General features: G+C 51.4%; 1 protein-coding gene across 1 annotated transcript in view; it reads right to left on the reverse strand.

Annotated features, from left to right (window-relative positions):
* Positions 1–848: 848 nt before the first annotated feature.
* The window catches only part of SLC35F3 (solute carrier family 35 member F3), a gene marked incomplete at its 5' end in the record, with an annotated part of 288,352 nt that continues 272,898 nt past the window's right edge, over positions 849–16,302 (reverse strand). The window contains 5 exons of the mRNA XM_082854972.1: positions 849–2,376; positions 5,458–5,547; positions 6,529–6,721; positions 8,748–8,873; positions 15,524–15,743. Coding sequence (XP_082711098.1) covers positions 2,141–2,376; positions 5,458–5,547; positions 6,529–6,721; positions 8,748–8,873; positions 15,524–15,743 — 865 coding nt within the window. The 3' untranslated portion in view covers positions 849–2,140. The remainder of the gene's footprint in view (positions 2,377–5,457; positions 5,548–6,528; positions 6,722–8,747; positions 8,874–15,523; positions 15,744–16,302) is intronic.

The raw sequence follows: 16,302 nt of genomic DNA on the forward strand, positions 1-16,302 counted from the left end.
GGTAAATCTGCTCTCATGTAGGGTTTCCCAATTTTTCAGGTTATGGCTTACAAAGGAAATATCTGTTTGACACCTTGGGGTAACTCGAGAGGTTGGAAGCCCAGACAGTCATGGAGGTGACGGGCTCGGGCTCCACTGTAGGGCTCCCGGCGTACACGGGAGACATGGGCAGGGAAGCCCTTTGATCTGGACGACTACACTCCCCAGGTTACAACCCCACGTAGCAAGTGGTGCATGGTGTACAGATGCTCTAGGGATGGGTGGCGGGGCAAAGTGTCCCAAAGAGGCTGTCATCTCCTCTCCATTCACACGCCCTCTTAGAGAACCCAGCCCTTTGTGGCCAGAGGATGAGAGACATTGGACCTCAGAGCGCCTGGCCACAGCTGCCTGCAACAGTGACATACACGTTACATCAAATTCCCTCTAGAGCCAGAACAGGTCAGGGCACCTAAGGCAGAAGTCAGGTGTGGGAGCTGAGCTGGAAGACCAGGTCAGTTTAGGGACTGAGGCTGCCACTCTGAGGCCCGAGTGTAAGGGGGCCAGGGAACCGGGCTGCACAGGAAAGGGCTGCAACCCCAGAGCTGCACAGAGGGCGGCATCCGAGGAGAGGAGACAGGACGGGGCAGGAGGACGGGAGGGGAACGCTGCCCGGAGACCTTTCCTTCGAGGCCGTCTGTGTCCTGCATTTCTCTTTTGTGAAAGTCAACTCTGTCTGCAATAAGAGCTTTCTTCCCTTGAGACGGCTGAATGGCTTCCTGTGCCTTGAAGGTGCAGGAGAGTGGGGCTCGCTGGGAGAAAATATAAGGTGAGGAAGCTGGAAAGTCAGACCTAGCCTAGTGCGAAAGGAACAGAGCGGCCACCAAGACGGCACCGAATGCTTCTTTTTTAAATCGTTTATTAATCTGTTTGGTTAAACAGGGAATGGAAACTGAGGATAATAATTTGCTTAAAAAGTTCAGGTCACGAATGCCCTTTCCCCTAGGAAACGAAAGACTCCATGGTTACAGAGCACACCACTGGGTTATGACGCCGTTTCAAAATAAGGTTTCCAATTCGTTATGTAACAATGTAAACTTCAAAAATAGTAAACTCTAACCCCCTTGTCCCTCTTTACAGATCTATCACAGATAGAATTCTCTGGCAGACCTAAATTGTGGAAGTAAACAGCCTGGTGCTTAAAAGTTTCATAAAAAGGTTTGCAGATTCAGTAAATCTTGCGGTCTTGGTCAGGAAGTAAAAGCAACCAGCGATTCATCTTCTGCGGAGTCTACCTTATATGCACACCGTGACCCGTGTTCTACTACACCGGTCATCAGCTTTGCCACTTTTGTACACACACACACACACACACACACAATGTATAGTCTTTTGTTTCTAAAGATTTCTACATCTAAATGATAAGACGGCACCAGTGACCTATAATGTCACCTCGCTTCACATAGGTAAAGACAAAAATTCTGTAGAAGGCACTGTAATTTCTCTTCCATGATCTTACATAGACACGTGAGAGCAAGCCAGCTGGGGCTGGGACTTAACCTTCCCTTTCTGTTACCCTGCTCGGGCCTGTCCTCCTCCGATCGCCACCCCCAGTTAGCCACAGTCAATGGTTTTCCATGTCCATTATCCTTTTCTGCTCCAGCTTTCCACATCACATCAACCCATCCATCCAACAATCCGTTTATCCAGATTAACTCAGAGTCATCTTTTGGTTCACTGAAATCCCTTAAAATTAAGAGTACAGCTCTGGTATAAAACAAGGTATGACCTACCATAGCTGAAAAATAATCACAGTGTGCAATGTAATTTTCAGTTGGGAAGACTCAAAACATCTGCACTGCCTTGTCAAGAACGTCTGTCATCCCGGACAATCTAGGCAAGCAACACTCTATGCTGCTTTACATTCATTTAAAAAGAGCGGAGAGGGTCTCTTCTCTCCCGTATTCAACTGGTACCCTTAAGTGAAAGGTCTGATGTGAAAAAAAGTGCAAGCAAATTGGACATGCCAATAAATACCATATAACTTACCGCAGATTACCAAAACTGTACAGGTATGTACACCTCACCAAACCGAGGTTCCCCCTGCGGGGAAGAGATTCCAAATCACCCACGCGAGCGTCACACAGAGTTCTCGGGCAGACCGTCAGCGGGCGAAGGAGGGCCGGGCCCTTCCGCCCTTGTTCTGAGGTCCCGAGCCCAGGTCCGCGCCGCCCTCCGCCGCCTCCTCCTTTTTCCTCACTTTCAGGCGGGTGAGCAGCTTCATCAACCAGACGTCCCACTCCTCGGGCAGAAGCAGGAGGAGGAAGCCCAGGCCGATGATGACCATGGCGATGACCCGGACCCCGTTGAAGACGATCTTACTGGTGTAGCGATCAACAACTGTAGGGGATGGAGAGCGTGGGTTACCGCGGGGGCGATCGTGCCAGGCCATCAGGAGGGCGGGGCCCCGGCCAGGCCAGGGCCTGGGGCGCCCCTTCCGCGGGGCCGGAGCTGTTCTCCCTTGACCAGGCGGGCAGGGGCTGCCTCCCAGAAATCCCCCGTTAACTTTACAAACCCTGTCTGCTGCGAGGCCTTGCGCTGTGTTTCACTTTCCCCAATTGACCTGGTACCTTAGTTCCCACATTGATCTGTGCGAGAGACAAAACGAAACACCAGGGGCGGCTGGAGATGTGCGTGTGTATTAATATATACATCCACCAAAGTTAATCGTGGCCACCTCCGGGTTGGCAGGATAATTAAAACGTTACTGCTTTCTTTATATTCTTGGCACTTTTCACATTTTCTACAGTGACATACTTTATTTTTATAATTTAAGAGCATGATATATATAATATACGTTCTGAAGACCAAACTTGACCTGGTTCTTTGAAGATAATAAATACAAACTTTTGTTCCACCCCAGGGTATTATAGCGTGAGGCTCTAATGCCACCTGTGTCACCACCGATTATGAAAGTTTATTAAAGGCCCAAGAAGCTCATTCCTGACCCACATCAGGTGAGGGAACAAAATGAGAACAGGATTCACGTCGGTTCGTACAAATCTAGATCATCATTCTCTTCATAACTAAAGATCAAAAGCGTTTCAAATGTTGGTTTTCTTTTCTTTTCTTTTTTTGCTTTCTTGTTCTCTTTTCCTAACTAAATCAAACAAAGAAAATTTGGGGCCTGCCTCTCCACAAGGGAGAATTAGATTGCTTTTGTGTGTGTGTGTGTGGTACGCGGGCCTCTCACTGTTGTGGCCCCTCCCGTTGCGGAGCACAGGCTCCGGACGCGCAGGCTCAGCGGCCATGGCTCACGGGCCCAGCCGCTCCGCGGCATGTGGGATCTTCCCGGACCGGGGCACGAACCCGTGTCCCCTGCATCGGCAGGCGGACTCTCAACCACTGCGCCACCAGGGAAGCCCGAGATTGCTTTTTTTGAACGCATTTTGTGAAAGAGGGTTTTCGGACTTGCATGTGCCGCTGCTAAAGCCTGACGTGCTGGACCGCTGCCCCCACCCACCCCGGCTCGCCCGCCGCATGAGGGGTCTGCTCTGTCATCCCCGCCATGTCCCGCCACATCCTCCTGCCCCGCCCCCTACCCTTGCACCTGACTCTCACCTCTGTCTGGAGGGTAGGTAGAGAGGTAAAAGTTAAACCTGAAAAAAGTACTTTGTGGGCTTCCCTGGTAGCGCAGTGGTTGAGAATCTGCCTGCAGATGCAGGGGACACGGGTTCGTGCCCCGGTCCGGGAAGATCCCACATGCCGCGGAGCGGCTGGGCCCGTGAGCCATGGCCGCTGAGCCTGCGCGTCCAAAGCCTGTGCTCTGCAATGGGAGAGGCCACAGCAGTGAGAGGCCCGCGTACGGCAAAAAAAAAAAAAAAAAAAAAAAAAGGCACTTTGTTAGTAGCCCTTCTGTGGAATTAAAGTGCCGCTTTCATCTCACTCTAATTCAGAAGCAGTTTGATTTTTAATATTGGCAGCATGGCCTGTTAATTCACAGATGGGGAGAGTCAATTAGCAAGCCATACAAGCTGCACTAGAGAGGGCGTCAGGCAAAGTCAGAAAGCCCAGCAAGGGCTCTGCTCTGACAGTCGGGCAACAGCCGACTCCTCGGCTTCTCTCCTCCCCTGGAGAACTGAAGGTAATTCCTTCCGCTGACACGTTACGGACCCTCTTACGTTGCAGGCAAGTAGTAAGAGAATTCTGATTAACCTCTCACACACCCGGCTGTACGATATGGTCAAAGTAGCTTCTACACCAGGGCCGCCTGGAATATGCCTCCTTGAAATAAGAACACTGTGGGACTATAAAGACACCCCAAGATGCAGCGGGGGTAAGTTGATGCGTTATTTTTCAGAAGCCTGTAGTGTATGGAAACTGACAAGCTGGACCACTTTTTTACCAGTTTTCCAGGAGCTCAGGGGCTTTCCTGCCTTTGGAAGTTCTGCCTCATAGGTCATCTCATGTGGTTCTCGTATCAACCAAGGTGATGACGTGGGGACGACCTTCACTTTTAGGGGACAAGCAAAGGCCCAGAGGGGTGATGCGTGGGGACCGCCATCCTCCCTCTGGGCAGGGATGGTGCCGGGCCCAAGGAGTCTGGGGCCAGGGTGAGGCATGTACAGAACGTGTGGAATGGGACAGCAGGAAGAGGTTTAGGAAGCTGATGGCGGCTTTGCCTGTGCTTCCAGGCTTACTAACGCCAGACTGAACAGGATAAGGGGTTGCCATCCCCTGGGGGCCTAATCCTCTAACGGCCCAGAAGCGGGAGGGTCGGGAGATGGCTTTGGCGGGAGCTGTGCGAAGCCCAAGGGGGTGAATGCTCTGGGGAGAAGTGATTCGCAAACAGGTTCTACAGGGAGGGCAGGTGTGAGGCGGGGGCGTTCTGGGAGGAAAATCTGAAATTCATAGCAGAAGTAGCCAGGAAAAGGAAGGAGGTGAGGGGCAGGTGATGGCAGGCTTTGGAAGAGCTGCCGGCTGAGCGTGTCAGCGAGTCCCCAGTGAAAGAAAGAGCCAAGTCCTGAGCAGCTGGGGGAAGGGCTGTCTTCTGGGACTCGGGGAACAGTGTTTACGCTTCTGCAGTTTGCAGACATGCCTCTACCTCAGGCCTTCCATAACCTGAGCTAGTGGTCTCTTCTGGAAAGCCACTTAACAAAAAGTAAAAATTTCCTCTGCTACATATTTGTCTATACTTATCAATAGTATTCATGATATACATCTGATCCCCCCACGCCAGTTTGAATGGAGATGGCTTTAGACTTTCTGTATCTTGGTGTGGTATGTGAAAATCAAGCCGCCCTGGAGAAAATATTGCATGTGTCACAAACATCAACGTTTTACCGAAGTGCTTTCTTTCTACAGAGAAGTTGAAACATGCCTGCTACGCCAGACACAGCCAGAACACACGTGTGTGTGCGCACATGCGTGTTTGCGTGTGTGTGTGTTTACAAGCAGATACAGAAAGCCATATAGGTTTACCTGCATTCACAGGTACACTGAGGACGATTCCAAGAGACATCAGAGTGGGATATGTAACAGCAATTCCAAAATTTAATACAATATTGAATGCTGAAATACAGAATTAAAAAAAACAGGTGTTATTCACGACTGGCCCTGGACTTTCCCCTGGTCCGTCGGACCCCAGCTTCTCTGATGAGGCTGGAGTCGCAGGTGTTTTGCCCTTTACTCTGACTCAGTGAATTCCGGGTTCCTGCAAGGGCTCCAGAACTGGGGGATCAGGGCCAAACATCCTGCTGACTCAGCTCTCCTCTCTTTCCTGAGCTTTGAAGAAGGGAAAAGAAATTTGGAAAAGGTAACCAGCGAGCAGGCACTAGAAAAGAGGATTGGGGCCCCCTATGCATCCTACTAACTTTGCTTTTCTCTGTTGCTGGCAATGATTCTGGGATGACTATGAATAGGAGCTTTGGAATGTACGTTTTTATTTTTAAATTTATTTTAATTTAGTTTTCTTTCTTTTTGAATTTTTTTAATCGTGGTAAAATACATATAGCATACATTTTATTATCCTAATCGTTTTTAAGTGGTATGTACAGTTTTTGATGGAAAAGGGATGAGGCACCTCCTTGGTTACTTTCCTGCTTAGGACCAGCCTTATATCAACTAATGGTGATGATGACACTAATGTTAATGATAATCGGTAGTATTTACTGAACATTATCAGGCAGTGTTCTAAGAGCTCGCTGCATGCACTAATTTACTAACTTCTTACCAGCCCTATGTAAGGAATGTACTATTATTAGGAGATAACACACAGCGTACTGGGCTACTAGTTCACTCTTCAGAGCGCCAAATGACCATGGCCGCTACTGCAGCGACCGTAGTCCAGGAATTAGAATCCAGTGTCACCATTTCAAAGGCTTTCCTTTTCGCGACACAGCGACCTAGAAAAGCACGAGGAACTTAAGGATAATAACAGACTCGTTTTTCTCCTTCAGGACACGGGTTTCCAAAGACTCCCCTTGAGCTGCCCGGATGCCGCTCTGTCAGTCCCTGCTTTCTGGTGATTCTGACAGCGTGATCGCCACTTACTCAATAAGAGGACGGAAAATCCACAAAGGTTTCCCCATGGAATGTCATCGAAAGAGCTCCAGTGTTCCACTTTGGTAAAGTAGAGGATGACAGGAATACAGGTGATGAAGAGGATGTTAAACACACCCAGAATGGACAGAAATAAGGCGGCTTCTCCAAACTTAGCACTGCCCAGGAGGAGCTTGAACAGGACCTGACGGAGAGAGCAGAGGAGGAGGGGTGATGGCTCACCTAAGACTCCAACTTGCCACGGGGAAGCGAGTGCGCTTGGCAAGCTGGGGCTGGACCACGGGACCGACAGCATGTGACAGGTAAATCCTACCTCATATGGCCTTCAGTGAAGGGTGGTGGGCTTTACCTATGCCCAGTAGCAACATGATGGAGAGTTACTCTCCAGGTACACAGAGAGCAACTTCAGAAACCATAGGTTGTCACACTAGGCTTGATTCCTCTGTGCTGTATTCACGACACCACATCCCTGCTTCAGAGCACTGAAGACGAGGAAGCCACTTAAATTAGAAGCCACTTAAATTAGAAGCATCTGCCGTGATTACACATTCCTCTCGGGGACCCTAACATTAATCTCTGACCTTGAACAACACGGTTTGAAAACCACTGCCCCCAAACAAAAGGGCTTTGGCTGCAAAGACATTTCCTATAAATCAAAGGGAGAGGGATTATAACACTCACAGCTCTCTGCTCCAGCTCACCACCCCTGTTGCCGACATGGCATGGGTTTTAGCGGAACACACCTGACTTTGGTTTCGTGCACCTGTTCCTGTTTGTACATATCTGAGATGCATGAAAAGCCAGGAGAGGGACAAAGGTGACCAGAGAGGCCGGGAAGCTGAGCTCCCAGAGGCCACCGTCCAGCCCCCATGTTTACTGAACCGTCCACAGTTACGGACCTGATGGTCCAATTTCAGTCTCTGCCTTGCTGTCCTTCCTACTTTCCTCCTTCTTCCTCTTCCAGCCATTTCACATCTCTCTCAGGTATCTCTGGGCATTTCTGGGCAGGAAGCACGGAAAGGGAAATACAGTCAATTGCTTTCACCCTTCCACCTACCGGCCTCTCTGGGTAAAGATCAGGCAGTGTAGGAGATGGAAATGTTAAGTCGAAATCAGAATATCTGTGTTCATCGTGGATCGCGTTTCTATCCGCTCTCGGCTTCCCGTTAGCATGCAGCTCATTGAAGAGAGCGGAGTGTGGCCTCTCAGTATTTTCTGCATTTGGACCATGGTTCTGGAGTCCCAGAATGGGGCTAGACTATCACATCCTCTGAGTGAGATGTGCCCCGGAGGGGGAACATGGCCCGTGTATGGTGGGGCAGTGAGGCCAGGGAGCTGATGAAAGGTAAGATGGTACAGATGTTTCACTTTCCAAAAGTGTCTTCCTCCCAGTGCTGGAAAAAAGTTCCTTTTCTTAGAACTTTCTACAATCCTTTATGTTCTGTGTCCAACCGTCTGGATCCACAAAGGGCCAATAAGTCTCAAAGCTAAAATCTCATTTCTCACTGAATCCTCCAGTTCAGTTTCCCCAACCCTGGAGACCACAAAATATTTGCATTCTTGACTTTGGATCCAAAGAGAAGGGCAAGTGAGGGGAGAGAGTGGCTGAGAGGCATAATGGAGCAGGGGAGAGAGTGAGGGGCGAGTGTGGGGATAATAATTGTTCTCTCGAGACTTACAGTTGGCCACGCCTCCCAACAGTTCCCAACATTCTGTCAAAAATATTTTATAATTCCCCCTATGATAGTAGCTGTGCTTTTATTCATTCAGTCTACAGGCCACGCTTGAAATGCATACGGATTCGTGTTGAATACTAGTGGCCTCAAAAACCGTGTGGTAAGAGATTTCAAAACTGTACCAGATATTCAAATTTTCATGTCCAGTCTGGCAGGAAAGCACCTGACCAGACACTGAGCCAGCCGGTTAGGGCCCTGGATCCAAACAAGGAAGTCACCAATCGGACTCAGCCAGTCCACGGTTCCACCCGTTTTATCCCAAATGCTGCAAATGTGCAGCCACTGATGGAAAGGTCTAGAAAGCCAGGGCTAAGAGCTGTGTGTGTCTCATCACCACGAGGCTTCGTGTCCCGGTGCCCCTGGAAAACAACAGCTCGCCTTCAAGCCCAGCCTCCCCCAAAGCAACGGGCCGGCCACGCCGAGGCCTGCCCTTCCCTCCCAGGAGGGCCCAGAGGGCCTGCTCCCCGCGTCTACCTTGTAGAGTGCGGACACGGAGGCCGAGCCCACCACCAGGGCTATGCCGATGACAGAGTGGCTGTGGAAGCCATCCGCGTAGGTCATCATCACAATCCCAGCGATGGCGAGGATGGCGGCCACGATCTGGGTGGAAGGAAGACACGGTGGTTAGGGCAGCGGTGGGGAATCGGAGGGGCCCCCTGAGGGCCAAGGGGTAGGCGTGTTCATGGGGGTGCGATGGCGGGGAGGCTCCTTTTCAGTCCTTCTTTGGGGACCAAGCAGAGGCTGCTTTCCTGTCTAAATATTTGCCCCTGCTTGCAAGGGGGCACTCGGCAAAGCCCGGCACGACCCAGGAACTGGAAACGGTTGGCAGCAAGGAGTGGCACCGTAGCTCGGCATCACGTGGGAGGGGGGCAGCCACGTGATTCCCGGGCACCCAAGAGGAGGCGGTCATAATTCCAACGACAGGCTATTTGGTCGTGACAAGGCCTGGCGATGACCACCTCTTAGTTCCCTCGCACCCCTCTGTAAGCACCTCATAGGGTCCCGCTTTTATGTATCTCATGTCTCAACAGAGAAGGCACAGTGACGACCACAGGCCTTGGCCCCATTCTACGCCAGCAGTAGGACCTTCTGCGGGAGCATGTGTCATGGGCCCATCAGGGCTACAAACAGTGTCCTAACCCTGGCGCTGCAGTTCCTTTTCCTGGCTGCTGCAGGGCCTGACCTCCACGGCCCACCCCCTCCAATCCTGTTCTACTCAGGTGGAGTGGACGCTCCAGGGACACATACACGTTCCTGCTGTGCAAAGGCAAACTGTCAGAGTGCACAGGAGATCCACTGACTTGGGATAACACTTCGCAAAGGAGAAATGCATTAGCACCCAGGATAAGCGTAAGTTCTAATCAGAGGTGATCGTGGAGCTGCAGAGACGTTGCTGGGTGGCAAGTGCTAAGGGGCCGCTGTAGGCAGAACCCGGGGAGGGCAGGACAAACGAGCGCAGCACAAGTTCTGACCACTGGATCTACTGGGAGTTTCTCTCTCTTACGGATTTGCTCAAAATTCCCTCCGCTCTCTGTAGCAATATCGAGTAGCCGACATTTACTGAGTGGTCACGGGATACGTGTTTTCTGTGTATCTTCTCATTTAATCCTCAAACTAGGTAGACATTATCATTCATTTCATTTTATAGGCACGGACACTTAGGCTCAGAGAGGTTCAGCAACTTGCCCAAAGTCACAGAGCTGCTGTGTGGCAGAGCAGGGACACACATTTCAGGTCTCATTGCAAAGTCAGTGTTCTATATAGATAAACACAGAAAGTAGGATTCACATAATAGGCCACTGCCAATTCTACTCTGAGATCTAGAGTGAGGTTTCCTGCAGGTTGAAGCAGGCCATGCTTAGGTCAGTGAGAGGTGACGTGCTTGGGTCTCAGCAGCTTGAGTTGTGCGTTCCTCATGCAGTATTTTCATACAGAGACACATACACCCGCACACAGAGGCCCTTGAGAGAGCAGGAGATCATCATTTCCGAGAGAAGTACCCTCCCTGCTCTGTCTCCTTGCTTTCTGGTTGAGTGATTCACCTCTATCTCTCAGGATCACATAAAGCCCATATTTTATATTCAAATGCTACACGTACTGTGTACGGCTCTTCATTCAGAGAAAGAAACAGAGGCACACGACCAAGGCATAAGTGACCTTTTTTCCCTCCAGGAGAACAAGGGGCTAATGAAAAAGCAGGCCGGGCAAGGGGTGTGGGTTCTGCTCCAGAGGACACGCACGGTGCAAAGATGCTGCCCCCAGCAGTGGGACCGGGCTAGGCAGCCAGGTAAGCAGAGAGAGGGAACTAATTAGAAAAAGAAGGGAAGGAGAGAGCGAGAGGGAAGAATACAGCTACATTTCAGACGATGCGGCGCATCTCCAAAGGTACTTGAGTCTTTCCAAACATAAAGATGAAGTTTGAGGGGATGAAGGAGAACAAGGGTTACTTTTCCCTGAAGATTTACAAGGAAGACTTTGGATCTCCTTACTCTCTTTTCTCTATTGATTAAATCACAAACAGCTAAAAGCTTCCGCCTGAGCTGTGCTGTGCGGAAGAGCTGAGGGAAGAGGCAAGAAATAGAGAGCGTGGGTGGCCACGGGCTTCCTGGCCAACATTTGCCAAGTCCAGGCCGGTGGGTTCATTCTGACAGGTGGCACCGGGGACAGTGCTCTCCCCGTTCACGCCTCCAGGGCTTCCCCTCTTGGGGGTCCCCGCCACACGGCACAGGCTTGACCCACCCGATTACAGGGCTCACTCTCTGGGCATCAAGAGTTCCCCTGGAACCCCCGACCCGGAGCCTGAGGCCCTGACCGCCGTGCTGGAGGGGAAGCTGGCGCTCACCTCGCGTCCAACACCCCTAATAGCAGAGCAGAGTTGAAACATACCCTGGGGGTCTGGGGGGCAGAGCCTGAGCGTCCTTCCCCCAAACCTGCCATTCCCTTGAAGACAGATACCAGATCTCTTTAAAAAATAAGTGCAGAGTTTCCATTTTCACCCTAACATGTCTGGTTTCTTGGTTGACATTTGGAAATGTTCCCTGCCTGTTTCCTGCACTCAGATGAACTCTCCGGGAAGGCCGGTCCTGCGTGTCCTGTGGTTTCACGTGTCCTCACCTTCTAGATCCGGGCCTCCCTGGGGGAGAACGGCGAGTCTCAGGATGGAATCGAGTGAATTTCCCTCCTTCCCCCCACCCCTCCTTTCTCACACTTTCCTGTTGCCCCCAACCCCAAGGTATCCCACTGAACAAGAACTTGGGGATCCACACAGATGGGTGACAGTGGCCTGAGACCAACAGGGGTGACAGCCACCATCTCTACTTCGGCTGGGGAAAATCTTCCCGGGGAAGAGGAAGAAACATGGGCAAGGGGGACGCTGAGGCCAGCACGATGCCGTTTAACCTCGTAATGGGGGCCTTGCCCGTGTGGTTATAACCTGCCCGGCCCCCAGGGCTCTGCATTCAGGGCCCCAGCAACCCACCGATGCCCCCGTCCCCCCCATGGCGCACTGTTTCCCATCAGATGTCAGGCCGAGAGGGAAGGTGTAGCCCTCAGTGGAGTCTGCCCGCCTCTCAGACCAGCGCCACTTCTCACTCCTGCTAAAGATGTGACGGGCTGCACGTTCTCTGCCAGACAGAGCGCCGTCTGCGATGCACTTCAGATCTGCACAGTCTGGGGCAGTTTAAAAAAGGGAGAGGACAGGCTAATTTTTAAATATACCTCCCCTCAACATTTCCCCTCCCGACCGCTGTGCTGCCCTCACTGACTCCAAGAGAGTCCGGAGGAATTTCCAGATGCTCTAGTTCACCCCTCTCGTGTCGGAGGCTGGGAAGGGGTCTGAGCCGTGAACCCCCCCGCCCCGGGTTCCCCTACGCTCTGTGTGCCCTGTGCCCTCCCCCAGGCCGTGCTCAGGTGGCAAGGGACAGCCGCCCAAACAGAAGTCGGAGACGGGATCAGCAGCTGGGGTTACCGTTCAGGGATGGCCCCGTGGGAGAGGCCGCCAGCGTGTCACTATGGAAGACATCAGCTGGGATCTTACTGAGATGGGAACTGCTCTTGGAAGAAGTCCAGGCTCCCCAGGACCGAGCTGCGGTGGTTGGATGCCGCCCAGATGATCCCTCAGCTTGTCTCCTTGCTCTTCCTCCAGTCCTCCTGGTGTGAACGCTCTAGCTGCAGTGGGTGATTGTGAAGAGCTGAGGGTCCCATCTGCCACCTCCTCTGAGATGCGGGCTGCAGGCAGTGCAGCTGGTCAACCCCTCCTTCATCCAGCTGCGGGCCACAGCCGGGCGGGCTTTGGCCTGGGAGGAGCCGTACCTCCTGCCCCGAGAATTCTACTCGCTGTCATTCTCCTGCTGCTTCTGCTACACCAAACCGCCTCCCTAAACAGTTGCCAGCCTCTGACACTGTCAGCCAAAGACTGGGCAGGTCCGTCAAACGCCTCTTATTGAGAAGGAATAGGAAGAATAACAACACTGAGAAAAGATGACATTTACTGGGTTTCACGTGTCGGGCATGCATACCTTATTTTATTCTTACAACTGTTCTCTGAGTACTAACATTCTATTTTAACGTCGGGTAATTAAGGCTCAGAGATGTTAAGTAACTAGCTCAAGGTCCAACAGCTCACGAGAGTGGACCCAAACCCTCATCGCTCGACTCTAGGTTAGAGGACCCATCATGACCCCAAGCCTGGAAGACACGTGAAACGCACATCTAAGTACACAGTCAAGGGGTGATATGGGGGCCAACGTGGGCTCCTCTCATACACTCGCCTCTGATGCCACATGTGGCTACGATCTCCCCAGCACTCGAAGATAAACATTTTCTTCTCTCTGGTCTGTCTGCATGACCCGGCCCTGTTGATGTTTTCTAGGAACCACAGCCCTTGTGATTTGAGTCACTGCCTTAATAACTCAGGCTCTCCACGTCACCTGTTCCACAAACATCTGTCCTCTACATCTGTGTGACTCTCAGGCCAGTCTGCTCAGCCCTCCAGGATGGAAAAGAGTGTCAGTTGCCTTCAATCTCTGGCAATGACCCAGTAGAAGATGCCAGCTAACCCAGCATTCCGAGGAACGTCTCAGAGAACCTGTGTACTGGTTAGGTCTCATCTTGGGCTCAAATCTCCATCTGTTTCTCAAGGGGGGGCCTCTCAGTCACGCCGGCCAGCTGCCGACATCTTACGGAGTTTACTAGCTCTCTAGTAAAATCTCGGAGTGGGACGACCTTAGAGGACAGGTCACGCGCTTCTAAGAGAGGTGATGATTATTAGAGAGACTCACAACTGCGTGGTGCCTTACAGGTTACGAAGTTCCATCACCGACACCGGCTCCTGGATCTTCCTCTCAGTGCTGGCCTCGTGCCAAAGGCTTCAACACGAAAATCTGTTCAGTCTACAGGGGTCGGCACAGCCCAAGCTGAGCAAGTGGCCAGGATGGCAGGACTGAATCACAGCCCAGGGATGTTAGCGGAAACCCTCTTTACCCATGAATAGCAACGAAGAGAAGGTCTGGATGTGCCACTCTGTGCTCTGTGAGTCCAAGTGGGTTTCAGTGTTTTCACACCTCCTTCTTTTAACCTCAAAAACTTTCTGTTTGCTTCTGCTTAGATGCAGAATGAACCTCGAAGCCTCTCTTCACAGTAACAATCTCATCCGGAATTTGTTTTGGACATCAGAATCACGCCTCCAAGTGCTCCATGCATCCCCCTGGTTTTTGACCTCAGAATAAAGCCGCAGTGGGTCCTAGGACATCCGAATCTTTAGCGTCCAGGCGATTGGACCGATTGCCTCCGGCCGTACCTCGTTTCTAGTGGAGGTGTACTCGATGGTCTGTTGGCTCAAAGCTTTTCTGGGTGGTAGCACAGCGAGCTGAGTTCTTATTCCAAAATTAACACGAAGCCTCAAAACAAATTTTCCCCCTACTGCAAGCCAAAACTCCGACTCAGCAGTTGACACACGTCCCCTCTGCTGTTTGAGAAACTAGGTGGGCGTGAATCCACCATGAAGGTGATGGCCCGTCCCCAGGACAAGTAGCGAAGGACACAAGCGCCTGGAGTCTGCCCCTTGCTGGGTTCCCAGCAGCGTTCACTCTAAAGCAGAGATCCCCAGCCCCTGGGCCGTGGACCAGTACCGGTCCGCGGCCCATTAGGAACTGGGCCGCAGAGCAGGAGGTGAGTGGCGGACGGGCGAGCGAGCGAAGCTTCATCTGTGTTTACAGCCGCTCCCATCGCTCCCATTACCGTCTGACCCTTCCCACCGTCCACCTCCCCACCCCCGTCCCTGGAAAAACTGTCTTCCACGAAACCCGACCCCGGTGCCCAAAAGGTTGGGGACCGCTGCTCTAAAGGGACTGCTCTTCAAAAGGACTCTGAGCTTCGTGGGCTTCCTACACGGCCTGAGGGTGCAGGAAGGAGTAAGCGAGGCGCTCTGACTACAGGACTACCAGCTGCCCGGTCGAATCCTTTTTGTCCTTGTTTGTGACAAGGTGATGGTGGTGCAGTGGCAGGTCCTGGCCAGCAGAGGGGGACAAGCAGAAGCCGGCAGGATTCTGTCAAGGCTAAATGTCACCTGTTCCTTTTATCTGTCTTTCGGCTCCTGTTTGATAGCGCACTTGTCATATTTCACACAACTGTTCTGGGATGTGACTAGCTAAATCTGACTTGATTTTAAGGGAAGGTACGCAGTCTCAGATGTAACAACCAGAGGTGATTCGGGGGTATCATTCCATTCTCCCTTGCTCTGGGGTTGAAGGGAGTGAAACTGTCCCTCCAAAGTTTGGACTTAGCATAAGCGTGTCCGGCCCACTTGGGCATTGAACCCACGGTCCAGACAAAGGGCCGCCAAGACTGCACGTCCGTGTGGATGCAGAAGGCCCTTTGGCTTTCAGATACCTCCTAAGCAGACAGTGGCAGTGTTAGTAGAGGGCTCCAGGCCGCAGGACCCCTGAGAGGCGGGGTGAGCACATCACTCCTCCCGGGGGGGGGGGTCCCCGAGCAGCACACACTTTAGAGAATGCTTGTTGAAATGCTTGAAATGAAAGGTGCTTTAATGAACGCTTGTCTAGAATGGTTTGCAAGCAAGAAGGTTGGCAAGGCACCCCGAGAGCCGGGCTCCTTTTCCGCTGCAAATGAGAAGGAAAGTGGTTATAGCAGCTTATGCTGAACGGCCCAGCACAGGGGGCTAAGCAAGCCGATGGGCAGGTTTTGGCTGGCATGACTGAGTGAGGGAGGAAGACAGAGAATAAGGAACTTACCCTCACTCCCATGAACCTGTCCCTGAGAACGATCCACGAGAGCAAAAACACAAAGGCTTTGTTGCAGCAGAACAATACGGACACGTCCGTAGTGTTTATTTTCTTTATTGCATGTAAGTACAGGTAGTTTGTGAGTGTCCAAAGAACACCAAAGGGTGCTGCCTTGGTAAAAAACACCTTCAAAGTCAAGCCATTGTCTCCAAAAAATCGACAGCATTCCCTAAAACAAGGAAAGAGAGTCAGTGTTATTATATTCTTGGGTTGAGACAGACCATTTTTTTCCCCCTCTACCCAGTTTATTTATTTATTTATTTTTAGCAGATGCAGGACGGGGTGGGGTCCTTTGGTTTATTATTATGTTTTAGCAACATCTTTCTATCAAAGCCCTTCAATCTATGCTTTAGTCCATTGAAGAAAGCGTCGCACAAGGATCTGCTGTCATGGATTATTCCTTCTGTCCATGTTGGGTTTGGAACGGATGGTGCTGGCAGAAGGTAATGGTGGGACCATCTGATCTGAAGAAGCCCCAATTCCACGGTGACTGCCTAAGGGATTCTGCCACTTGGTTAGTAAGAGAAGGACGTCTCTAGACCTTTTCTTCTCAGCGGGCTGGATATTGAAGAGAATTCACTGAAACATATTTTTAACAAATTTGCCCCCAAGTGAAATTGTGATCAGGCAGTGGCAGTCATTCCCTGGGCACATCTAATATATTTTGGCTATGATAGCAATGGTGTTAACTGTCTATACATTTTCTCCACGAGGCCCTTTCTAGAGTT

Source organism: Leucopleurus acutus (genome assembly GCF_964270905.1).
Source record: "Leucopleurus acutus genome assembly, chromosome: 14".
Taxonomy (NCBI): Eukaryota; Metazoa; Chordata; class Mammalia; order Artiodactyla; family Delphinidae; genus Leucopleurus; species Leucopleurus acutus.